Here is a 20,340-nt window from a genome sequence, read left to right on the forward strand (position 1 = left end):
GCTTCTGAAGGTAAGGACCATCAACAAGTCAAGACATCAAACATTAGGTTCCTACTATGTGCCAGGTACTGTTCTAAATGCAGGGAATAGAAAGAAAAACAAAAGACAGTCTAATCCCAAGAAGCTTGCAGCCTAATGGTGAGAGACAACATGCAAACAACTACACATGTATGTGCAAGTTGTAGACAGGATCAGCAATCTGACTTTGACTGCAGAGTAGTAATTAAGCCACTTCCTCTTCATTTTCTACCCTCCAACTTTGTCTGCTTGCTGAGGCTTTTCTTGCCCTGTGTGGTTGTTGTTGTCCTCCCTTCATTCCAGAAGAATACCAATGACATCAGGAGGGTGATGCCTTGACTTGCAAGTAAATTGGAATTAAGCAAGGCAGAGCTGTACAAAGTCATCTGCCTCACTCTCTCCTCCAGAGTCATTGGAGTCCAGTGGCAAGACATAGGTCAGGATGACTGGGGATGGCCCCTGGCCTGTGTTAGGACATATGAGAAAAGTTGATGTGGACCTCTGTGAAACCATGACCACAGGCTCTCAATGCTTTGGTATCTACTTACCCAGTAGAAAAAATGCTATTTCTGTGGAGCAACAAAAACAGTGACAAAAAGACAGCAGAAACTTGAATATTCTATGACTACATCCTCATTACTTTACAAAGAAAAGATCAGATGCCAGGTTAAAATGAAGTAAAATGTTTCCACTTCATTGTCTGAATTTTTTTCCTAAAATTACCTTCTTAGAGGATTTGTTGTGTACATAATTTCTTTGCACTTCAGTTTTTCCCCCATTGAGTAACACTGAAAAAAATGAAATAAGAAATTCTTTCAAACTCACAACAGTCAAATTTATAAGCTAATTGAGAAAATGGTAGAAAAGGAGCTTTGGAACATGATTTAATAGCATAGCTTCTTAGGAGGCTGTCTCTGTTCTGATGCATGCAGCGCTAAAGTGAAAAGGGCCCAGGAGGTGTGCCCCCTCCCTGTGCTGCTGTGCAAATGTCTCTGCTCTCGTATAGTCCAGAGAATTCTTCAGAGGACTATCAATCTTAACAGCTCATTTTAGTTTCTTTCTTTGGTTGACATGAATAGAACGCATTGTCTGTCCATATCTTGACATGCCTATCTTGTCCCTAAATAGATAATTTATTGGTAAGTGGCAAGTGCTAATAAAACTTTTTTTTGGTGACGTGGATCCCTTTGGCAATCTGGTGAATCCCATGCCCTGCCCCTCAGAATAAAGTTTTGTTATCTGTATTCATAATTCAATAAAATGCTGAATTTCACCTAGAGGTTAGTGAAAACAAAGATGGCATTTTTCCCATCTGAGTTCACAGGCTCCCTAAAATCTATCTTGCAGACTCATTAGAGGTCCGTAGGGCCCAGGTTAAGAACATGGGACTGAAATCTGCTTCTCTAGAATGACTTGTGTATATTAGGTGGTCAATGGACCCTTAATGATGATGGTGAACAGGTTCTCCCATACCCACTCCTCTTGGAGAGTTTCTTTGGGCATCATTTAACTTGGTGAACTTTATTTTTCATTTGACAAATTAGACAAATTAGAAAGCACCAATGCCGGAGAGAAGAGAGTGCCTCAAATGAGCTGTTACCCTCATTTGCTTATTTACTTGATGGTGACCATCTTTATTAAAGACTCTAAGCACCTCAAAGCAATGTTTGTGGTACCTAGATTTATAATTGTATTTATCTTTACGATTTTGTTCCTAAGGCACATTGCCCTCGTTTTCTAAAGCCTTGAGTAGATTGAGAATAGAAAGTAATGCTTTCAGGTCACAACTGCTATTTCTCTCCCACATGGAAAAAGGAGCTTCCAGTGAAAAATAACGGCCTTATCTTATGGGTTTAAACATATTCAATTGAACATTTTTTTGCCTCAAAGGGCGGGTGTTATTCTAAATGCCAATTCCATGAAATTATGAGTCCTGTCATACATAATTATGTTCAAAATTGCATTTGAAATCTATTATTAACACTGTTAACAGGGGACATTGTTAAAATAGTTATTACTCTTGGCCTTAACACGAAAAGAAATAATGTCAGTATTTCAGTGAGTTAAAAGCTACAGGGCAGCAGCCTCTGCATAAAGCCACTGCAGGTATGGTTCTTAATGGGCTGTTAATTTTATAGTGGGTGAACATAAAGGAAAGAGACTTTTAAAACTACTGTAGGTGTAGAAATTGCAGAAACGCAAAATCTCACCATTGGGAGGGGTCTTTGCGGCCGTCTAGTCCCCATTTGTCCCTGAGCAAGGACCATGTTTACAACAAACGGTCATCCAGCTTTTGCTTGAGGACTGCTAACAAAGAGCAACCCATTTCCTTGGCCCATTTCACCTTGGAATAGCTCTAATTGGTAGGAAGCTTTTGCTTACCTTGACTCTAAGCCAGCCTATCTGAGATTCCGCCCACGGCTCCTAGTTCTGCCTTTTGGACCCAGTAAAGCAAATCTGATCCCTCTTGAAGATGATAGCCATTCACCTACTTGAAGAAAACTACAGTATCACATTCTCCTCCCCTCACCCCCAAGTCTCATCTTCTCCAAACTTCATACCCAATGCCTTTCAATATCCTGGGTGCTCTCCTCTTAATAGTCTATGATTTATCAATGTCAGCCCTATAGTGTGGCTCCCAGAACTGACCACACTATTGCTAGATCTAATCTGACCAAAGTCAGAGTTCAATAGGACTTTGGTTTCCCTTATGTAATCATTTGTTTTGCATGACTTCATATTTGTAATGTTTTTTTTTAATTTCTTGACTTGTCAATAGGTGGGGGAGCAAAGGGGGGAAGGAGAGGATCAGAACTGAAAATCAAATTGAATTAAAAAAAATACATGCCCTTACTCTTTTGCTAACAAACCACAAATTACAAATATAAAGCATTCTTCACCACTGGTAACAATCACTCATTTGTTTTACTCATTTGTTCTTTGCAAATGTACTTTGTTGTTAATTTATATGTTCGTTAGATATTTCTGCTGTGTCAAAACAAAATTTGTCAATTTCCTGTTAGCCACTTTTGTTCTAGGCTTTCTAATCCAAATATTATTCTTCTCCATGGAGAAAAGAAGGAAAATAAATTGAGTACGTCTCTCTTCTCTGAGTTCTATTATCAGCATTCCATCTCCAGCAATTGTCCTGTCATTTCTTTGGACTTTTTCCCAAATTTCACTTAAACAAAAACCCTTTTTTGTGGTTGTTCTCAGTATTCTTTGACAGCCTTTGGCTATGCTGATCTTTAGCATTCCTAATATTATTCTTTTAGCACCATGCCATGCTTTCACGTATTCATCTACTCTTTCCTGCCTTTGTTTCCATGTTCTGTATAGGTCTTTTGTCATTGGGCTGGTTAGTTAATTCCATATATATCTACATGAGCCTCTTGAGAGTTTAGAGGTTTTTTTTTTTCCTTCTGGTATCATTATTAATGAGTACCCATTGGTACTTTTCACATTGATTATTCTGGTGATATCAGTTAGCCAGCCAGACTTAATGAGCTTTTGGAAAGAAATATTAACTAAGGTGGTATAGGAAGTATGGTTCATATAAATATCCCCTAAAACAGAGGTGTACATTCCCACAAGTGCATACAGAATTGAGAGTAAAGCTGTCCTAAGCTTAGAGAATTCGAATAACAAAGAGATTGCTCAAAGTACTTGTTTCTAAGACCTTTTCTCCCTTCCTGAGGCTTCTCATGAAGTTACCCTAAGCTTGGTGCAGTTTTCTGCTGGCCTCCTAGTAGAGTCCTTAAACTGCCTTACTCAACGTGCCTAGCTTGTCCTCCCAGTCACTGCTGTCATTTGTTCCAGGGAGACTGCTTTGGAAGTCCAAAAATCTTCTGACCTTCCAAAGTTTATAGTGTCATCCACTGGTCAAGGAGGTAGAGTGGGGAAAGAGACTCTTCTATCTTCCCTCCCCCCTCCTCAAGCAATTTCTTCTCAGGTACTTGGCTGGACTGCTCTTTCCTTTGGGCTCCCAGAATCTGGAATGCTTGGATTGTAAACTGGTTTATTATTTTGTAAAAGGACCCAAAGGACATGACTAATTCTCTTCAACCAATCCTAAAATGCTCCCTCTGTAGCGCTATTTCATTTCATCCAATGTCTTTCACTCTGCCCCCATTGATTGAAGACTTTTCACACCTAATTTAATGCTTTTCATTGATCAGTTCAATAGAGGTGCTCCCACTGATTGAAGTAGTTACTTTAAGTGAGATGGAATTACTGATTCAGTGGACACCCTCCCCCCAACTCTTACAAAGGCATTCCAAGAGGCAAAGGTAAAAAAGCAATCCTCTGCAGGCATTGAGGACAGCCTGAAAAAGGCACAGAGACTCATGATGTACTATTACATATGAGAAACAGCAAGTAGATTTTTTTTCTGGAGCATAGGATTGGGAAGAGAAATAATACACAGTAAATCTGCTTTAAATGTCTAAGAAAGGACTTTTCGTTTCTGTTTTTTAATCTTTGAGGCAATGTGCTTTGTGACCCTGGGAATGACCTACTCAGACTTGGGCTTTTGCTATATTATTAGATATATTAATAAGCTAAATTACTGTCCTAACTCTGATGAAAAAGAAATTGAATAGGGAACCAGAAAAGGTGATCTATATCTGTAAGTCTATATTTCTAAATGTAATAGGTTTCATAGAATTAGCTTTGTAAGTGCAAGGTGGAGGAAGCATGAAATTTCATGCAGGGAAAAAAGGTTCGGTGAATCTGTTGTAATTTTAATATGTAACTATTTTGTTTTTGCTTCTTTATACCAGTGTTTCAGAAGGGACGAGCTATAGACACAGGAGAAGTTGACATTGGAGCACAAGTCATGCAGACCATCCCACCTGGCTTATTCTGGCGTTTTCAGATCATGATTCATCACCCAATCTATCTGAAATTTAACATTTCTTTAGCCAAGGACTCGTTGTTGGGAATTTATGGAAGAAGAAACATTCCACCTACCCATACCCAGGTAATTTGGTAGTATTGGTGGTTTCTTTAATGCCTCATATGAGTCCAAGATGAACAGTTCATGGTAGGTGACTTGTAAGGTATCTGAGAGTCAAGAGTGAAACAGATGACAAAAACGCAGATATGAGCAAACTTTCCGAATGCTCGCCTATCATACTAATGAAAAAATTCATGAGCAATGTTCTCCAAGCAGAATCAGAAGAAGCAGCACGGGAAACCATTCTAGGAGCTCCAATTCTGATTGCAAGCACTTGGGGTTATGGCCCTGAGCACAATATGAGAATGCTTCATGTAATGTAATGTAATTTTGTGACTCCCAGTCCAAAAGCTGTTCCATGTCAGGGCCCAATCTTTGTCTGGTTGACTCTCCTAGTTTAGAAAGCCAGAGAGCGACAGGCCTCTTATTGTCAATGATTCTGTGTATAGAGGGGTCAGAAATTGGTGGGCTGTTGGTTTTGCCCAAGGTATAAAAATCCTTTCTTACACAACAGTCTATTTCCTCATTTTTAAGCATGCTTAGTTCCTTACACCTCTCCTTTTCCTTCATCTCTCACAGACCTTCTTTAGGACTCTACTAAGAAGGGCAGGGAGAATGAGGAAGCTGAGGCTTAGAGCAATCACCAGACTGGGTGTTTTTTTCTTCACAGTACATCCGCCAGAAATCCGCGAGGCACTAAGGGCTCTATTCCTCAACTCAGACCAGGAAGGGCCTGGAAATCTAGCTCAAGTGAAACATTTGTATTCTGAAAGAAAGAAGCATGTGTCATGTGTTGCCTTATTTGCATTAAATAACTTTAAGACCTGCTGCTGACTCACTGTGCAGCCTCAAGCTAATCATTTCCTCCCTCTGATTCTCAGTTGCTTCATTTGTCAAATGAGGAGGGTCTGACTAAAAGTCTAATAGTCTAAGCTCCCCTTCTAAAGCGGAACTTTGTTTAACCAGACTTGTGATTCCATTGGTATAGAAAGCATCTGTTGAGGGCCCTCTCTTTCCCAATGCAAGTTGGTGCCTCTCCTGCAATGTAAAGGCCTAGAGAGTGGCCTAGGGTGCTGCTGCAAAAGGGAGGGACTGCCCAGGGTTGGAGACAGGATTTGACCCCATCTCCTTGGTTCCCAGGCCAAAGCACAACCCACTGCTCCATTCACCTTCTCTAGAGCAAATAAGTACAAAATAGGAAACCTGGGTATCGTTGTTGATACTGAAATTAGTTGGTTTTTATTGTAAAACATTTTTAGTGGCTCATTTACATTTCCACTGTCTTTGTAGTTTGATTTTGTAAAGCTGATGGATGGAAAACAGCTCCAGAAACAGGATCCCAAGAACTCTGAGGATTCACAGCATAGTCCAAGGAACCTGATCTTGACCTCCCTGCAGGAGACAGGTTTCATCGAGTACATGGATCAAGGGGCTTGGTACCTGGCATTCTACAATGATGGAAAAAAGATGGAGCAAGTGTTTGTACTAACTACAGCAATTGGTAAGATACATATACACAAGTGTGTATAGATATAGATATGTACATAAAATTTCCAGAAAGGTATCATTTTAGTAGCATATTAATGTCATTTACATACAATAGTCATTCTGCCTTAAAATCAGAATGGATCAGTTTTGAGACATCTTCATTGTATTTACTGTTGTTTAGAAACACTCATCATGCATCTTTTTTGGAGACTCTCGGTAGGAATGACTAACTGGAAAAATAGTGATTTTGGAACTATACTAATAAACAAGATTGTAAAATTTAAATGTGACCCTGTTACCACCCTGCTCAAGAAGCAACAGTGGCTCCCTATTGCCTCTTGGTTAAAATGCACTTTCATCTACCATTTAAAGACCTTTATAATCTGGCTACAAAATATCCATATAGAGTAATGCCATGTTACTCCCCCTCACATTCTACATTCTAATTAAACTGGCCAATTTATTATTCTCCATATATGACATTACATCCCCATTCCTGGAACACCCTTCCTTGTCTTCTACCTCTTTAACATTCCTATTTCCACTGAAGGCTCAACTCAAAAGCCACCTCCTACATGAAACCTTTCCTGATCTTCTCCTCCCATCCCCCACCCCAGTTATTAATGATTGCCCCTTCTTAAAATTCTTTTGTTTTATTCATATATGTTTGTGTGTTCACATTTCTTTTTCTGTGCGTATGTCATATCCTGCCCCACCCCCAAGTAGAATATAAACTCCCTGAAAGTAAGGACTTTTTTCTTTGTACCCCAAGTGCTTGGCACAGTGCCTAACAAGTCCTTTAATAAATACTTCAATTGCATTGGAATGAATTTTTTTAAACAATTGGTCCAAATATTTTAAAATAATATAAGGGTAGTTTTGCAGATTTTTTTAGAAGAATTGAGTCTAGACCCATTTAAGCCCCAACAGAGCTTAATACGAGGAATTAGGATAGTGCTTTTAAGGCTGTTATGAGCTATTCAAGGTTCTGTTGTTGAAGAAAACCAAAAACAGGAGAATTTTTTAATGGCTTGAAAAGAATATAAATTTTTCTTTTTAACTGTGTTTAAAGCTTTTAAATTCAATATACAGCAACTCCATATACTCAGGTGTGTCACCTGACTTAGCGGTGCCACACTAGTTATTTTTTTAGTGAATTCATTTACCATGACCCTTTATAAGACTAAAACAGTGCTCTTTAGGAACTTAAGGTAAAGAACTCACAGACACTATGTTTTATTATATGAATTGTCTTGAAATTCCAGTATTTTAAAATAATACATTGCAACTGTCTTGTTTACTCTGTGGCTCTTCCCACTTTATCCTTCCCTTAGTTCATTCAACCAGATGTTCAGCAAACTGGGTTGACTGTGAACGGCTAAACCATCTGCTTTTCCTAATGATTCTATTCTATTTTTCCATAATATTGAAGAACTTGAACCAGGAAAATGGCATTTTAGCCATCACATTATCAAAGTCACCCAGAAAGTAATAAGAAAGGCAATAAAAATGTACTAATGAATTTTTTTCCTAGAGGAAAACTCCGCTGATCTCAAATCTTTGAAAGACAAATACGTGTTTGCTAAATTGGAAGACAAGAAAAAAGAATATTTCAAATTTTTTCCTCTGCTCTGCCATATTCCTGGATTCAGTAGAGAAGTTCCCAGTGGAAAAGGCTCTAATACTATTCCTGTTTGATCATGCAAACACATGATGAGAGACCAGGGTTTCTCCTAGGAAATCAGAGAAATGGGAAAACTTTCAAGTATTGGTGAAGTGATATCGCTCATCTTTGTCACCTCCCTCTCCCATACTCCCACCTCTTTCCTGGACTTGTTGTACACTACTGCAACATTACCACAGTTTAGGCTCAATACATGCTTCAGTCTGCTATCTCGAAATAAAATGGCATCTGGTGAAAGTTTTCAAATAGGCGTCTTTTGCCATTTTGAATGGATTTCAAAAGACAGAAAGGTTCCAGAACTAGGTGTTTTCTATGAACTCTAATTTTACAGAATCAATACTTAGATAGTTTGGGGGGGGTGATAATTGGATGCAAAATAGAGCTTTCAGAACATTTTAATAAGCTGCACTAATTCCAAAAGAGTAATAAGGTAGTCACGTGCTTACTAACTGCTCCTCACCCCAGCCTTCCACTATTAACTAACTCTCTTCCATAAATAACTTCATGGTCAAAGTAAGCTAGAACTAATGATAGCAAGTCTTGAAGGCATCCAAGACATATTAAGCCTAGTTTATTTGTCCCTTGAGCTATGTCTATATTAATGGAAGTCAGAGGCAATTCGAGAATATCCTTGGACAAAGTTTGTTGTCTATACCTTGTCTTAGCATTCTTCCCTCCACTGTCCCCAAGTCTTCCTAGTGCCCTCACATTGTGTACATCCCTCTCTCTCTCTCCCTGCCTCCCCTGTGTGTCCCTCCCTCTCTCTTCTCTCTTCTTTTCTTTCTCTCTCCTTTCTCTCCTCTCTCTCTTTTCTTCTCCATCTCCTCTGTCCTTCCCCCCTCTCTTTTTTTCTCTCTCTCTCTTTTTCTCTCCTTTCTTCCCCTATCATTTCTCTAGCCTGGAAGTCTGCTGCCAGGAGGAAATCCTATCAACGTCTGTGGTGATACCAGTAAACATAATTTTCCTATGCCTGAACCGTGTGTTACTTAAACCTTAAAAATCAAATTTCTTGATGTACTTGATTTTAGGAAGTAATTCTCAATTAAAATGAGAAAAGCTGGAAGCAGAAGCCTGCTCTAGGATAAGAGAAAAAGGAAACCACAGCATTTTCCATCAGCTACTCCATGTGGATTCCCTGGAGTGTCTGGATCTGCCAGTGCTTCTTTAATGCCCAGTGCAGGTGGCAGCTTCCAGTGCATTTCATACTGGCTTCTCTTGTTTGCATTGCTAGTGCTCTGTTCACCCCTGAGATTCCAGAGACAACTCTCAAATAAGTCAATAAAATGTAGAGATTTTTATTAATTTTGAAAGCAAAATTTATTAACATTTTCCCCCAGAATAACCACATCCCTTTAAGGCTACTCCCATAAAATTGTCAATAAGGGCTCAGGTGAAATTAAACTATATTTACTCCTGAAACTGCCCTTGCTGGGCTCCTATTAAACATCCATAGTAACAAAATTTAAATGTGGATATGAGAGCTGTCACTACCACTTGGTATAAGACACAGTTTTATAGCTTGGAGATGTGAGGAGGAATTATAGCAAGAAATTGCTTTTCCATCTGTGACGGAAAAAAAATTCAGCATCCCTTTGCCAAAAGACAGTTTTTCTGCCTTTTCATGACTACCTCTTAAGAAAAATAATGGTCTTCCCAAAATAACTAATTTTATTGACTTTTACAGTTGTTGGCTCTTTGCCATGAATTGCATTCCTGCCAACGCAGATGTACTTCACTGAGAGTCACGTGACTGTTATCCAAGCCAGTTATCCAATCCCTGGGTCAGAGAACACAATCATAAACATGCAAAGGAAAATCTGTGTGCATGCATTCATGTAGAGGTTGGGAGAAGAAGTACTTTGCCTCCACCTCATGGTTTAGTTATTCTTTTCCAATATTGCCTACCGTGGTCACCAAGAAAGCCATCAACTTCTTTTTCTTCCCCTCCCCCAGCCCAAGGCCAGAGCTCCAGCTTCCAGCCCCTCTTTATTACTTCCTAACTACCCTATCCTAGAGAGAGAGAGAGAGAGAGAGAGAGAGAGAGAGAGTAAAGTCTCCTGCTTTACCTGGGTTGTTTTGAAACTGCTCAGGACCAGTGCCTTAGATGGTAAGACTAGGGTTGTTAGGGAAATTGAATGTGCCACCTTAAATGCCACATTAAAACAATAGCTCAGATTAGACAAGAGCTTAAGCATACCTTCGGATGGGGCAGAAACTTACAACTTTCCATAAGTGGTGTTTTAAATTTGCAAGTCATTACTCAAAATCTTTTGACTGAGCTAAAGGTGGAGAGAGTTTCTAGAAAAGTGGAAAGAAAAGAATATGACCCATAAAAAAGAAATAATAATGACTAACATTTATCTAGTGTTTAAGGTTTACAGAGGACTTCACATATATTCTCTTATTTGATTCTCACGAGAACCTAGTGAGGTCGATGCTGTTATTATCCCTGGTTTAGAGATGAGGAAAGTGAGGCTGAGAGGGGTTAAGCGACTCACCAACTAGTAAGTATCAGAATCAGGATTTGAACTCAGATCTTACTGCTTGTAAGTCTAGTGTTCTAACAGTATTAGCCAATTCTGATGTTGCTATGTAGAAGTTCAACTGTCAACCATAGACTTCGTTGGAGCTGTTTCCAAAAACAAAATATTAGACAGGATGACTTCCAAGACACAGAGAACTTTTTCTCCCTCGCTCTTCCTTGTATCGTAGTTACTTATGTACATACCTTATTTGACTCTAAACTCCATGAGGGCAAGTTCAGTGCCTTATTTCATCTTTGTGTGGATGGCAGTGTGCCATCGTGAAGAGTATTGGGCTGAAAAGTCAGACCTGAATTCATTTCCCACCTCTAGCATTCCAGCTGTGTGACCCTGAGCAATTTCTTTAACCCCTCTCTGCCTCATGTACTTTCTTGGGACTTACATACTAAATTGTAGTTGAGGAGTTCCATACCCTGATGAAATCACAAGCCCTTTCTAAAATTTCTATCCCTAGTCTTGCATTCAGTGCCTTGAACATAGTAGGCATGTAATAAATGTAGAATTGAACTGATTTTTTGTGTTTTTAAATGAAACTTGGTCCCTGAACATTCAGATTATTTATATGATCCAATGGAATTTCCTGCACTGTGCACCGTGTGTCTGACAGAACTCAACTCCACAAAAACCTGTTTCTCAATGAAGTGATTTAAAGGAAATCAGTGGCATATCATGAATAAGCATTTGCAGTAATGAGGACATTTCCCAACAAAATACTTCAGTTCTGATGGTTTTAGCGGTGGTGAATTTAACATGAACGTTTACTTTAAAAGCCTTCCATTGTCACTTATTAATGACATTGGAATACTGGCTGTGATATTAAAGTCAGAATAAAATAAATTATTCTAACTTGCTTGGAAAGCAACTTTATTTTCCTTTACCTGAAAGTGAAAATAGAAGAAAGAATCTCTGTTTTTAGGATCCATCTTTGAGCCTATTTTGTTTTGGGGAGATGTCTTGTCTTTCCTGGAAGAGGGCATGGAGTAGTGGCAGGAATGCTAATTTGGAGTCACAGGACCTACAACATAACTTGGCCACTTCCTGCCTGGGTGACCTCGAGCCAATGCCTTTCCCTTCCTCGGGCATGAGGTTCCTCCACTGTATGATGAGGGGATTGTACTAGATGGCCTCTGAAGCCCCTCCCACCTCTAGTGTCCTATGAGAGATCAAATCAGAGAAGGCCTGGGGGGCAGGGCTGGGTTCATGCATACTATACACTGGGCATGAATTGGAAAACCCACAATTACTGAACACATGGAAAGGCCCTCAGCTTTCTTGTTCCGTCTCTATGCAGAAATAATGGATGACTGCTCTACAAATTGCAATGGAAATGGGGAGTGTATCTCTGGCCACTGTCACTGTTTCCCAGGATTCCTTGGCCCTGACTGCGCAAGAGGTAATGAATACTACACTTGTTCTGTTGGACTATGAAGAAATAAAACATTATTGGACAATGCAAACATAGCTAATTTATACAATTAATGTACTCAGGGCTGACCTTACAAGGAGGTTTTATAAGTAGCTAGATGCTTATAGAGAGACCCCCCCTTTTCTCCACCCAGCCTGCTGACACCTGAAATTTCACAGCTGGAGCTTAATGACTTTGTAGTAAACCAAGGATCTCCAACTCTCTGAGTGGGGGCTGATGAAATGAAACCACTCTGCTCCTCTCCTGATTCCTTGAAACAGAACACAATGAGGAAGGGGAAAGGAAGAGAATAAGCCTTTATTAAGCACCTACTATGTGCTAGGCACTGTGCTAAGTGCTTTACACATAGTATCTTTTTTGATCCTCCCAACGATCCAGAAAGGTGGCTACTGAGGTAGAAGTGTAGTGGCTAACCACCACCACACACCTTCTCTAACATTTTGCTGGCATTCTCTTAAAGATTAGAGCAACATACTAACAGCAGTTAGCCCTCATTCAACCTTGGCAGACTGTCATGGTTGGTCTATTGGGGAGCCCTTGGTCAGGGACCTGCTGGTTTAAGTGAGACAAGGGCTTCATTTCCACTGAAAGGCCAATGTCCCTGAAAGTGACAACCTAGCACTCATTTTTTCCCAGAAGGCAGCATGGAATAATAGATAAAATGCTGCAATCCAGGCCTTCCACACACATTTCCTAGTTGTGTAACTCTGGACAAGTCACTTAACCACAGTTTGTTTATCAGGAAAATAAAGGAGGGAAGAGTAGATGGCCTCTGCAGTCCCTTCCAAATTCAGATCTATGTATAGGTCTTTATACCTTAATATTAACAAATTCATTAGCTATTTTATCTAGAGCAGATTTTGATAGGAGAGAAGATGGGAGCAGGGTTTGGGGAAGTTGTCAAATGAAGCAGGATGCTTGGGAGGGAGGCAGTGGAAGGGCTCAGAAAGGGGATTTTGAAGACAATGAAGACAAATTTTACCTTCTCTCTCTTCTGGCCTAAATCAAGTTCTAGATGTGCTTTTGAAAAATTGTATGTAAATCAGAAACAGATTTTTGGGAGCATATAGCATTATTTTCAGGATTCTTTCTCTTGACTTTTAGTATATCCTAATTAAACCATGCTTAGCATCTAACCCTTCAGCTTTCAATTTCTACCTCTTCTTCCCTCTCCCCCATCCATGCCCAACTCACTACTTTTTGGTTGACTAATTAATTGTCTATAAACATACTTAGCTTGTTACAAAGGTAGGTGGAGGTATAATAAATAATGATGATAGCTAACATTTACAAAGTACTTTTCATATGTTATTTCATTTGATCCCCACAACAACTCTATGAAGCTGGTACTGTTTGCAAATGAGGAAACCACACCTGACTAAGTTTAGGTGGATTTGGAATTAGGAAGACCTAGGTTCAAATCCTGCCTTAGACACTTAGTAGTTCCGTGACCCTGGGCAAGTCACCAGACATTCCTGAGTCTCAGTATTCTTATCTGTAAATATGAAGATAGTAGCTCCTACCTGACAAGAAAGATTGTTTAGACTAGGATCAAATGCCTAATATACGTATATGGTAAACTTTAAAGTGCTATAAAAATGTTAACTAGTAGTAGTAGTACATTATGGAGATAATATAGAAGAGAGCATTTTGCCAACTGAAATATATTATTACTGATCAACCATCTGAATAACTTACATCATAATGTAAACTTTTTATTTTTTGAATTTCAATTTTTGTATATCAAGTTGTTTCAAAAGCAAGACCCACTTGTAGTGGAAGAAGGGAGACAAATTAGAATTTATGTAATAAGCTAATCCAGGAAAAAAAGAAAATTGGTTCAAAACTATTAATATATAGGAGAGAGCTAAAAGTTAAGATTAGGGAGATTTCTTTGCAACCTAAATACCCAGTGCAATCCTCCTAAAAGGAAATGACTTCAGTGTTTCTAATCATCAACGTGTTTCTATTTAAGGAAGTATAAGCCATAGATAGGACCAATTTTTTGCCTGAAATATTATACTAGGATCAATATTAATTTGCTCTTTGGAGAATTTGAAAGCCTTACAAGAACATTACAAGTCCATTTGCTGACCTTCAGATTCATGCCCTGTGCTATGTGGTGGAAATGGAGAGTACGAGAAAGGACACTGTGTCTGTCGGAATGGCTGGAAAGGGCCAGAGTGTGATGTTCCTGAGGAACAATGCATTGACCCAACCTGCTTTGGCCATGGCACCTGCATCATGGGAGTTTGCATCTGCATGCCAGGATACAAAGGCGAAGTCTGCGAAGAAGGTCAGGGCCCTCTCTTGTTCTCTTGCTTCAATTTTACACCTTTCCTGAAGGATTTAGTTAGTTTTGTGAGCCATGAATGAACAAATGTCTCTCAGGATTATTGGGGGGAGGGGGAAGGGGAGGAGGAAAACCTCATTCTCCTTTCTGACTTCCATTCTTTAATATGACTTAGAAAGCAGAATGTATATTGTATAGAGGACCTTAGCAATTTATATCAGTCGCCCCACTCCCATTTTCAATACTCTTCTTAATTTCCATGATGTTTTACTGTCACAGACCACGTTCTCACACATATTCCTATCGAGTAAAGCAAAGCCTGGTGTAGGGGCTCTTCCAAGTCACCCCCAACTCACCTGTATGACCTTATACAAGTCATTTCAGTTTGGAGGCCTCTTATAGGCAGTGCTATAACTTACCAGATTATACAGGAATACCAGTCTATGTGGGTGAAGGGAGTTTCCTAAAATGGTGAAATTGAAGGTCTATATGCACCCCTCAAAAAAAGATACTGGGATCTAAATAACAGTGCAGCCAGTTTTGAATCTGTACACAGAGCATTCTTTTAGGGAGTAACTCAGGATAATTTTTATATACCTTGTGCTACAGACTGACCTCCATGTCTGTAGACTCAAGTTTGCCTTTTTGGGGATGTCAAGGCAAAACCTGTAGGCTGAATTTACCCCATAGGATCTTTCTTTTAAAAAGACATTTTGAAATTTCAGTTATTTTGTCATTTAAGTAAAACACTAGAAAATAATATGTTTACAAGTAATTGGACCTTTTTCCATGCCATGTTTCTCAGAAATGACCAGTTTCAGAAATAATATTAAATCATGGCCATGGGAGATTGTCTCATCACAACTGTAGTTCAGAAAAGAGGCCACCTAAAATGTGCTATAATTGCTTTTTGAAGAGATCTCATTAAGACTATAACACAGCAGAAAGAGGTTTAATCACATTCCCCTCCAGGAGCAAGGAAGACTTGAGCCACTCACCAGCCATTAACAGTGGTGGAATTGGGATCTGGAGATAGCATCTGCCCTATGGCTATGGACTTAGGAAAGGAAGCAGTGCTGCTGAGGAAGAGCCTGAACAGAGCCCCTAGGTCACAGCCTGCCCAAGCTGAAATCCTGGCCCTGTCACTTGTTACCTGTGTGACCCTGGGCAAGCTACTCATTTTCCTTCTCTACAGAATCAGTGTTGGACTAGAAGACCTCTAAAGGACCATTCCAGCACTTAATTGAGGATCCTATAAAATGGAACCTATAAAATTTGCTTGTGATACAGATTGATTCAATTAAAAGTCTAATTCAGATGCTACATGCACATGGATGCACATCCATCCATGTGTATGTCCCAAAATGGGGTTGGAATGTCTATGATGACACCATGAACGGATATATTTAAGTATATCTCACAGTAAAGCCTCATCAATTTCGAACTTCTTATCATTTGAACCAGGGGCTAGGCTCCAGTTTACTCTTACATTATCTACAAAAAATAAGAGTTTGGTAAGAAAATAAATGGTATAGGCAAGATTACAGGAGGAGCATTTAACATAGTCAAGGTTACAAAACTTTAAAACACAATAGAAACATGTATAAGTATCATTCATGCTAGCTATAACACCAACTATATTAATCACATCTATTGATTAAAGCAGGTCCCGTAAGGATCTCTGCTAGGCAAAACAATATATTAGCTAAGTTCAAGTTCTTGTGTGTGCTTGAAAGCAATAAAATTGTTTTTCTCTTTTAGAATATCCTCTAGGTCAGACTTGTCACTAATTCAAAGTGCTCTTCTCCTGTTTCTTTCATACAATTTGGCATCTTGTGAGTACAGAATTGCCCAAGCAAGATGAGAGGAGTTCATAGCCATATTATATGTTGCAGATTAATGGGCCAAATGATTCCTGTTGAGTAATAGTCATGGCCACCTCTAATAGAGCTGAGCTTTCAGCCCCTAAGTTGTTGTGACTGTTAAATTACAGAACACAAATCAGGTGTGGCCCCTGGGAGTTGTTTCCTGATTAGCTCGGTGAGAGAGAGCATGATGTTTATGAAGCTAACTAGGGTCAGGGTTTGGTACCTAAGTAGGCCAGTTAGATTTGTTGTACTCCATAAGCACAGATGGCCAGCACCTAACTACACTGACCTTGACCAGGTGCCATGCACATACCTTCCACTAGTCATGAGGAGAATTGAGCAGCAAATGTTCAAATTCATTGTCATCTCTGGAAAAAAAAAATGACCCCTCCAGATATAGGCTTTCTAGATAGTGGGTTAGATTGCTAGCATTAAATGAGAAAGTTGGAAAGCACCCTTTCCTTTCTATATGGAATGGTAACCCATAATCAAAGAACAAAGCAATTTATATCCCCAAGGCAAGCATGGGAACTTCCCAGCTAAAAGAGATGCACGTATGTAGTAGAAGGTGCCACAAAATCCCAAAGGCTTGGAGGACCTGGAGCAAATGGAATTTGTGCCTGTGATGTGCGCTGAGACGACGAAAACACTGTGCCCTCATACAGGTAACACTATCGTGTAATGGAAAAGGTTTGAGTTTGGGAATACAGGATTGGGCGAGAGTCTCCTAAAGAGGAAATGAGTTTTTGATGGAACCACTGCAGTTGTGCACATTGGTGGAAGAGCAGAACTATCTCAGCCACTACTGAGTAGTCATCATTTCTTTTGATACACATCTACACATGTCAAACAGAAGCCTTTTTCCTTCCTTCTGGGAGCTATGATTCTAGTTTAAGAAAGGTTAAGGCGATGATTTCTCAAGAGCCCTTCGGCTCTATGTGTAAAACTGGGGAATTCCCATTGACAAGTGTCACTGTTACAGCTACCCGTTTGTGCCCGGGTAACAGATGTTCCACAATGCTTCCCAGTTTCTCACAGCATATGTGTGGTTTCCTCCTCCATGTAGGTTGCAACCTTTATGATACTCTACCAGATTTTTAAGTGTTAATAATCTGACTGATCTGAACACAATGTTTGCATGAATCATTGTATTGCCTAATTAAAACAACATTCTTGTTATAATATTAGCCAATCAATGTGGGTGTGTCGATTTCATTTTCCTTAGCTATACTGGCCACAGCTGCTCTTCTTTTCCCTTTCTCTTGTGTCCTTCAGAGGACTGCCTGGATCCAATGTGTTCCAGTCATGGCATCTGTGTCAAAGGAGAATGTCACTGCTCCACCGGCTGGGGAGGAGTCAACTGTGAAACTCCTCTTCCTGTATGTCAAGAGCAATGTTCAGGACATGGAACTTTCCTTTTGGATGCTGGAGTCTGCAGCTGTGAACCCAAGTGGACAGGATCCGACTGCTCCACAGGTACATTTTCATTCTTTTCCCACACCCCACAACAACCAGGTCGAGTTGTTCTGTAAGGCAGGGATTTCTCCAAGTGAAGGTGGACTGGTGTCTTGTTGCATTAGGTTTTATAATATGCTAGTGCCTATATTTTATGTGATAGCATGCATTAGTGAGATTCTGTCCTTTCTTCTCTGCTGGATTCTCTCTGAGAGATCTTCGTCATCTCCCACAGCTTCAGCTAACACTTCTGAGCAAGTACCGATAATCAAGGGGTCACCAAATAGGTCTCTACTCCTGTTATTTCTTTCAAGGAATCTTGCAAGATTCTTTTTGGGGTTCAGTGACTTGCCCAAGGTCACACAGCTAGTAAATGTGTCAAGTGTCTGAGGCCAGATTTCCAGGGCTGGTGCTCTACTCACTGCACCACCTAGCTGCCCCATCTTGCAAGATTCTTACATAGGCAGAGGAGAGACCTTGTTAATAGCCAACATACTACAGAGTAGGATCTTGTATTCTCTGCACCACCTTTCAGTGAACCTCGTTTCAGTGACTTGTCTCCTGGAGAATATTTGCCAGAGACTTCTTGTCTCTTTCTCCTACCTTCATGAAGATACCCTTAATATGCATATAGCTTATTCTCAGAAAGATTTCCTAGAGATGGGAAAACAGAAATATCAGTTTACATTTCTATTTTCAAGAGCACCTGGTTTTGCTAATAACATGATCTGTGAGGGTTTTTCCCTCAGGCAATTGGGAAACCCTCCTCTCTTTTCGGATACTGTGAGAATTCCAAATTGTGTTAACTCCAGCATGGTCTTCCTCTGAATATACTTGGTATGGTTCAAATGTTCTTCTCAACTGTTTTCTTTGGGACTATTTCTGCTTGGTCATGCAACACACTGGGGGTGGGGGGACTTTACATTAGAATTCAAATGTGGTGGCTACTTTCTGATTGATAAAGAAAAGAGTTTATCAAGATCTTGAAAATGCTTTTCTGTTTTATTCTGTTTTTATTCTGTTTTCTGTTTATTCTTTTTAAAATTCCATCCTCTAATATCCATAGGATAACCAAGTTTACTTGAATGTCTGGCTTTCCCTCTACTATTTTCCATTGTTTTATGAGGGGATACTTTTTATAATCTTCCATTGTCCTCTATTGTAAGATGCTGTAAATTTATATTTAAAACCAATATTATCCTTAGTTGTCATATCTCCGAAGCATTGGATCTTCTGTTTGGCAAGGAGGTGGAGTAGGTGCTGGATGAATTGATATATAGGCATATAGGCTCTTTTGGTCTCCACATTGTGGCAGTTGATTTTTATGCATTAAAATTCCATAGGAAATGGTCATAATCAGTGTAGATATCCCTTCTTTTATCCCTTTCTCATTTTACAGTGTCAGCAGCTTATTTAAATGAGTAAAGATCATGTTGGCACAATTGTACATCATGTCTCTTCCCATGCCGATTCTTTTATATTGCTTTTGATTTTGATCTTTACTCTAACAAGTCAATGATTTGGCTGTACCTTGACAACAGATTTGAATGTGACTTCCATATTAATAACCATCAATTTCCTGCCTTTTAAAATATAATCAGTTTCTTTTTTGTTATTCTTTGTTCACATGTTGTCACAACTTCTTGAAGAAAGTACTCCTTGCATATAAGCATGGCTCTTCTGTATAGTCAATAAGCTTTCGGCCTTGCTTATTTCTTAGTCCTATGCTGTAATTTCTAAATTTTTTCATCATATTTTCCTCTGGCTACCTTTCCATTGAAATCACCATGTATTCAAACCAAACATATATTGATTGATTTTGGGGGGCCTTGATAGAAATTTCCACTTCCTCTTCTTGTGCAACAGATATTGACAGTTATCTTCCAAGTGGACTTTTTTGCAAATTCTTGTCACAAATGTTCATATATGAGATAACCAACTTAGAAATGGTATTTTTGGATGCGTGATAGTATCAACTCAAGAACTTCTATGAGGTGCATTTCCTTCCAACTTTCTATGGAGGGCAGTGGTGATGTGATTGGCCACCTCCTCTTCTAGATTAGGCATATGTTACTTAAAATCCCACAGAAGTGGAAGGAGAGAAAAGGCAAGGAAGAAGAAGGAAGAATCATTGCACTTAGAAATGGAAGGAAGCTAAAAGATCACCTTTCTTATCTGGAAAAATATGGACAGAATACTCGTACCACCAATTTTACTGAATTATCATAAAGAAAGCACTTTTCTAAACTCTAAAGTGTCATATTAGTCGAAAGTACTTTTAAAAATCTGAATTAGTGCTATCATCATGATCAAAGCTAAACCTCATTGAGAAGCTGCGAAAACTGAAACATAGAGAGGTTAATAGACTTGCCTAAAGTCTCTTACCATCTATAGCTTCTGAACCCTTATCCTTGTAAAACTTTTTTTGGATCAATTTATGCTATTGATATGTACAAATAATTAACATTATTATTCATAGAATTTAAATAGTCATGGATTGTGGAAAAAAACAACCTTTCCCCTCCCCCCAGTTCCATGACACTTCGTTCATCTTAATGAGTTAAGAAGATCTACACAACCTCCATTGGCCTAATAGCTTTGTGTAAAC

At 39.3% G+C, this 20,340-nt stretch overlaps 1 protein-coding gene across 5 annotated transcripts in view; it reads left to right on the forward strand.

Annotated features, from left to right (window-relative positions):
- TENM1 (teneurin transmembrane protein 1) overlaps positions 1 to 20,340 on the forward strand; it is a 448,583-nt gene that overhangs the window by 214,294 nt on the left and 213,949 nt on the right. For all 5 annotated transcript variants that reach the window (XM_036739968.1, XM_036739972.1, XM_036739969.1 and 2 more), the window contains 5 exons: positions 4,800 to 4,999; positions 6,266 to 6,476; positions 11,982 to 12,083; positions 14,218 to 14,412; positions 17,553 to 17,753. In XM_036739968.1, the coding sequence (XP_036595863.1) occupies positions 4,800 to 4,999; positions 6,266 to 6,476; positions 11,982 to 12,083; positions 14,218 to 14,412; positions 17,553 to 17,753 (909 nt within the window). The remainder of the gene's footprint in view (positions 1 to 4,799; positions 5,000 to 6,265; positions 6,477 to 11,981; positions 12,084 to 14,217; positions 14,413 to 17,552; positions 17,754 to 20,340) is intronic.

Source organism: Trichosurus vulpecula, chromosome X (assembly GCF_011100635.1).
Source record: "Trichosurus vulpecula isolate mTriVul1 chromosome X, mTriVul1.pri, whole genome shotgun sequence".
Classification (NCBI taxonomy): domain Eukaryota; kingdom Metazoa; phylum Chordata; class Mammalia; order Diprotodontia; family Phalangeridae; genus Trichosurus; species Trichosurus vulpecula.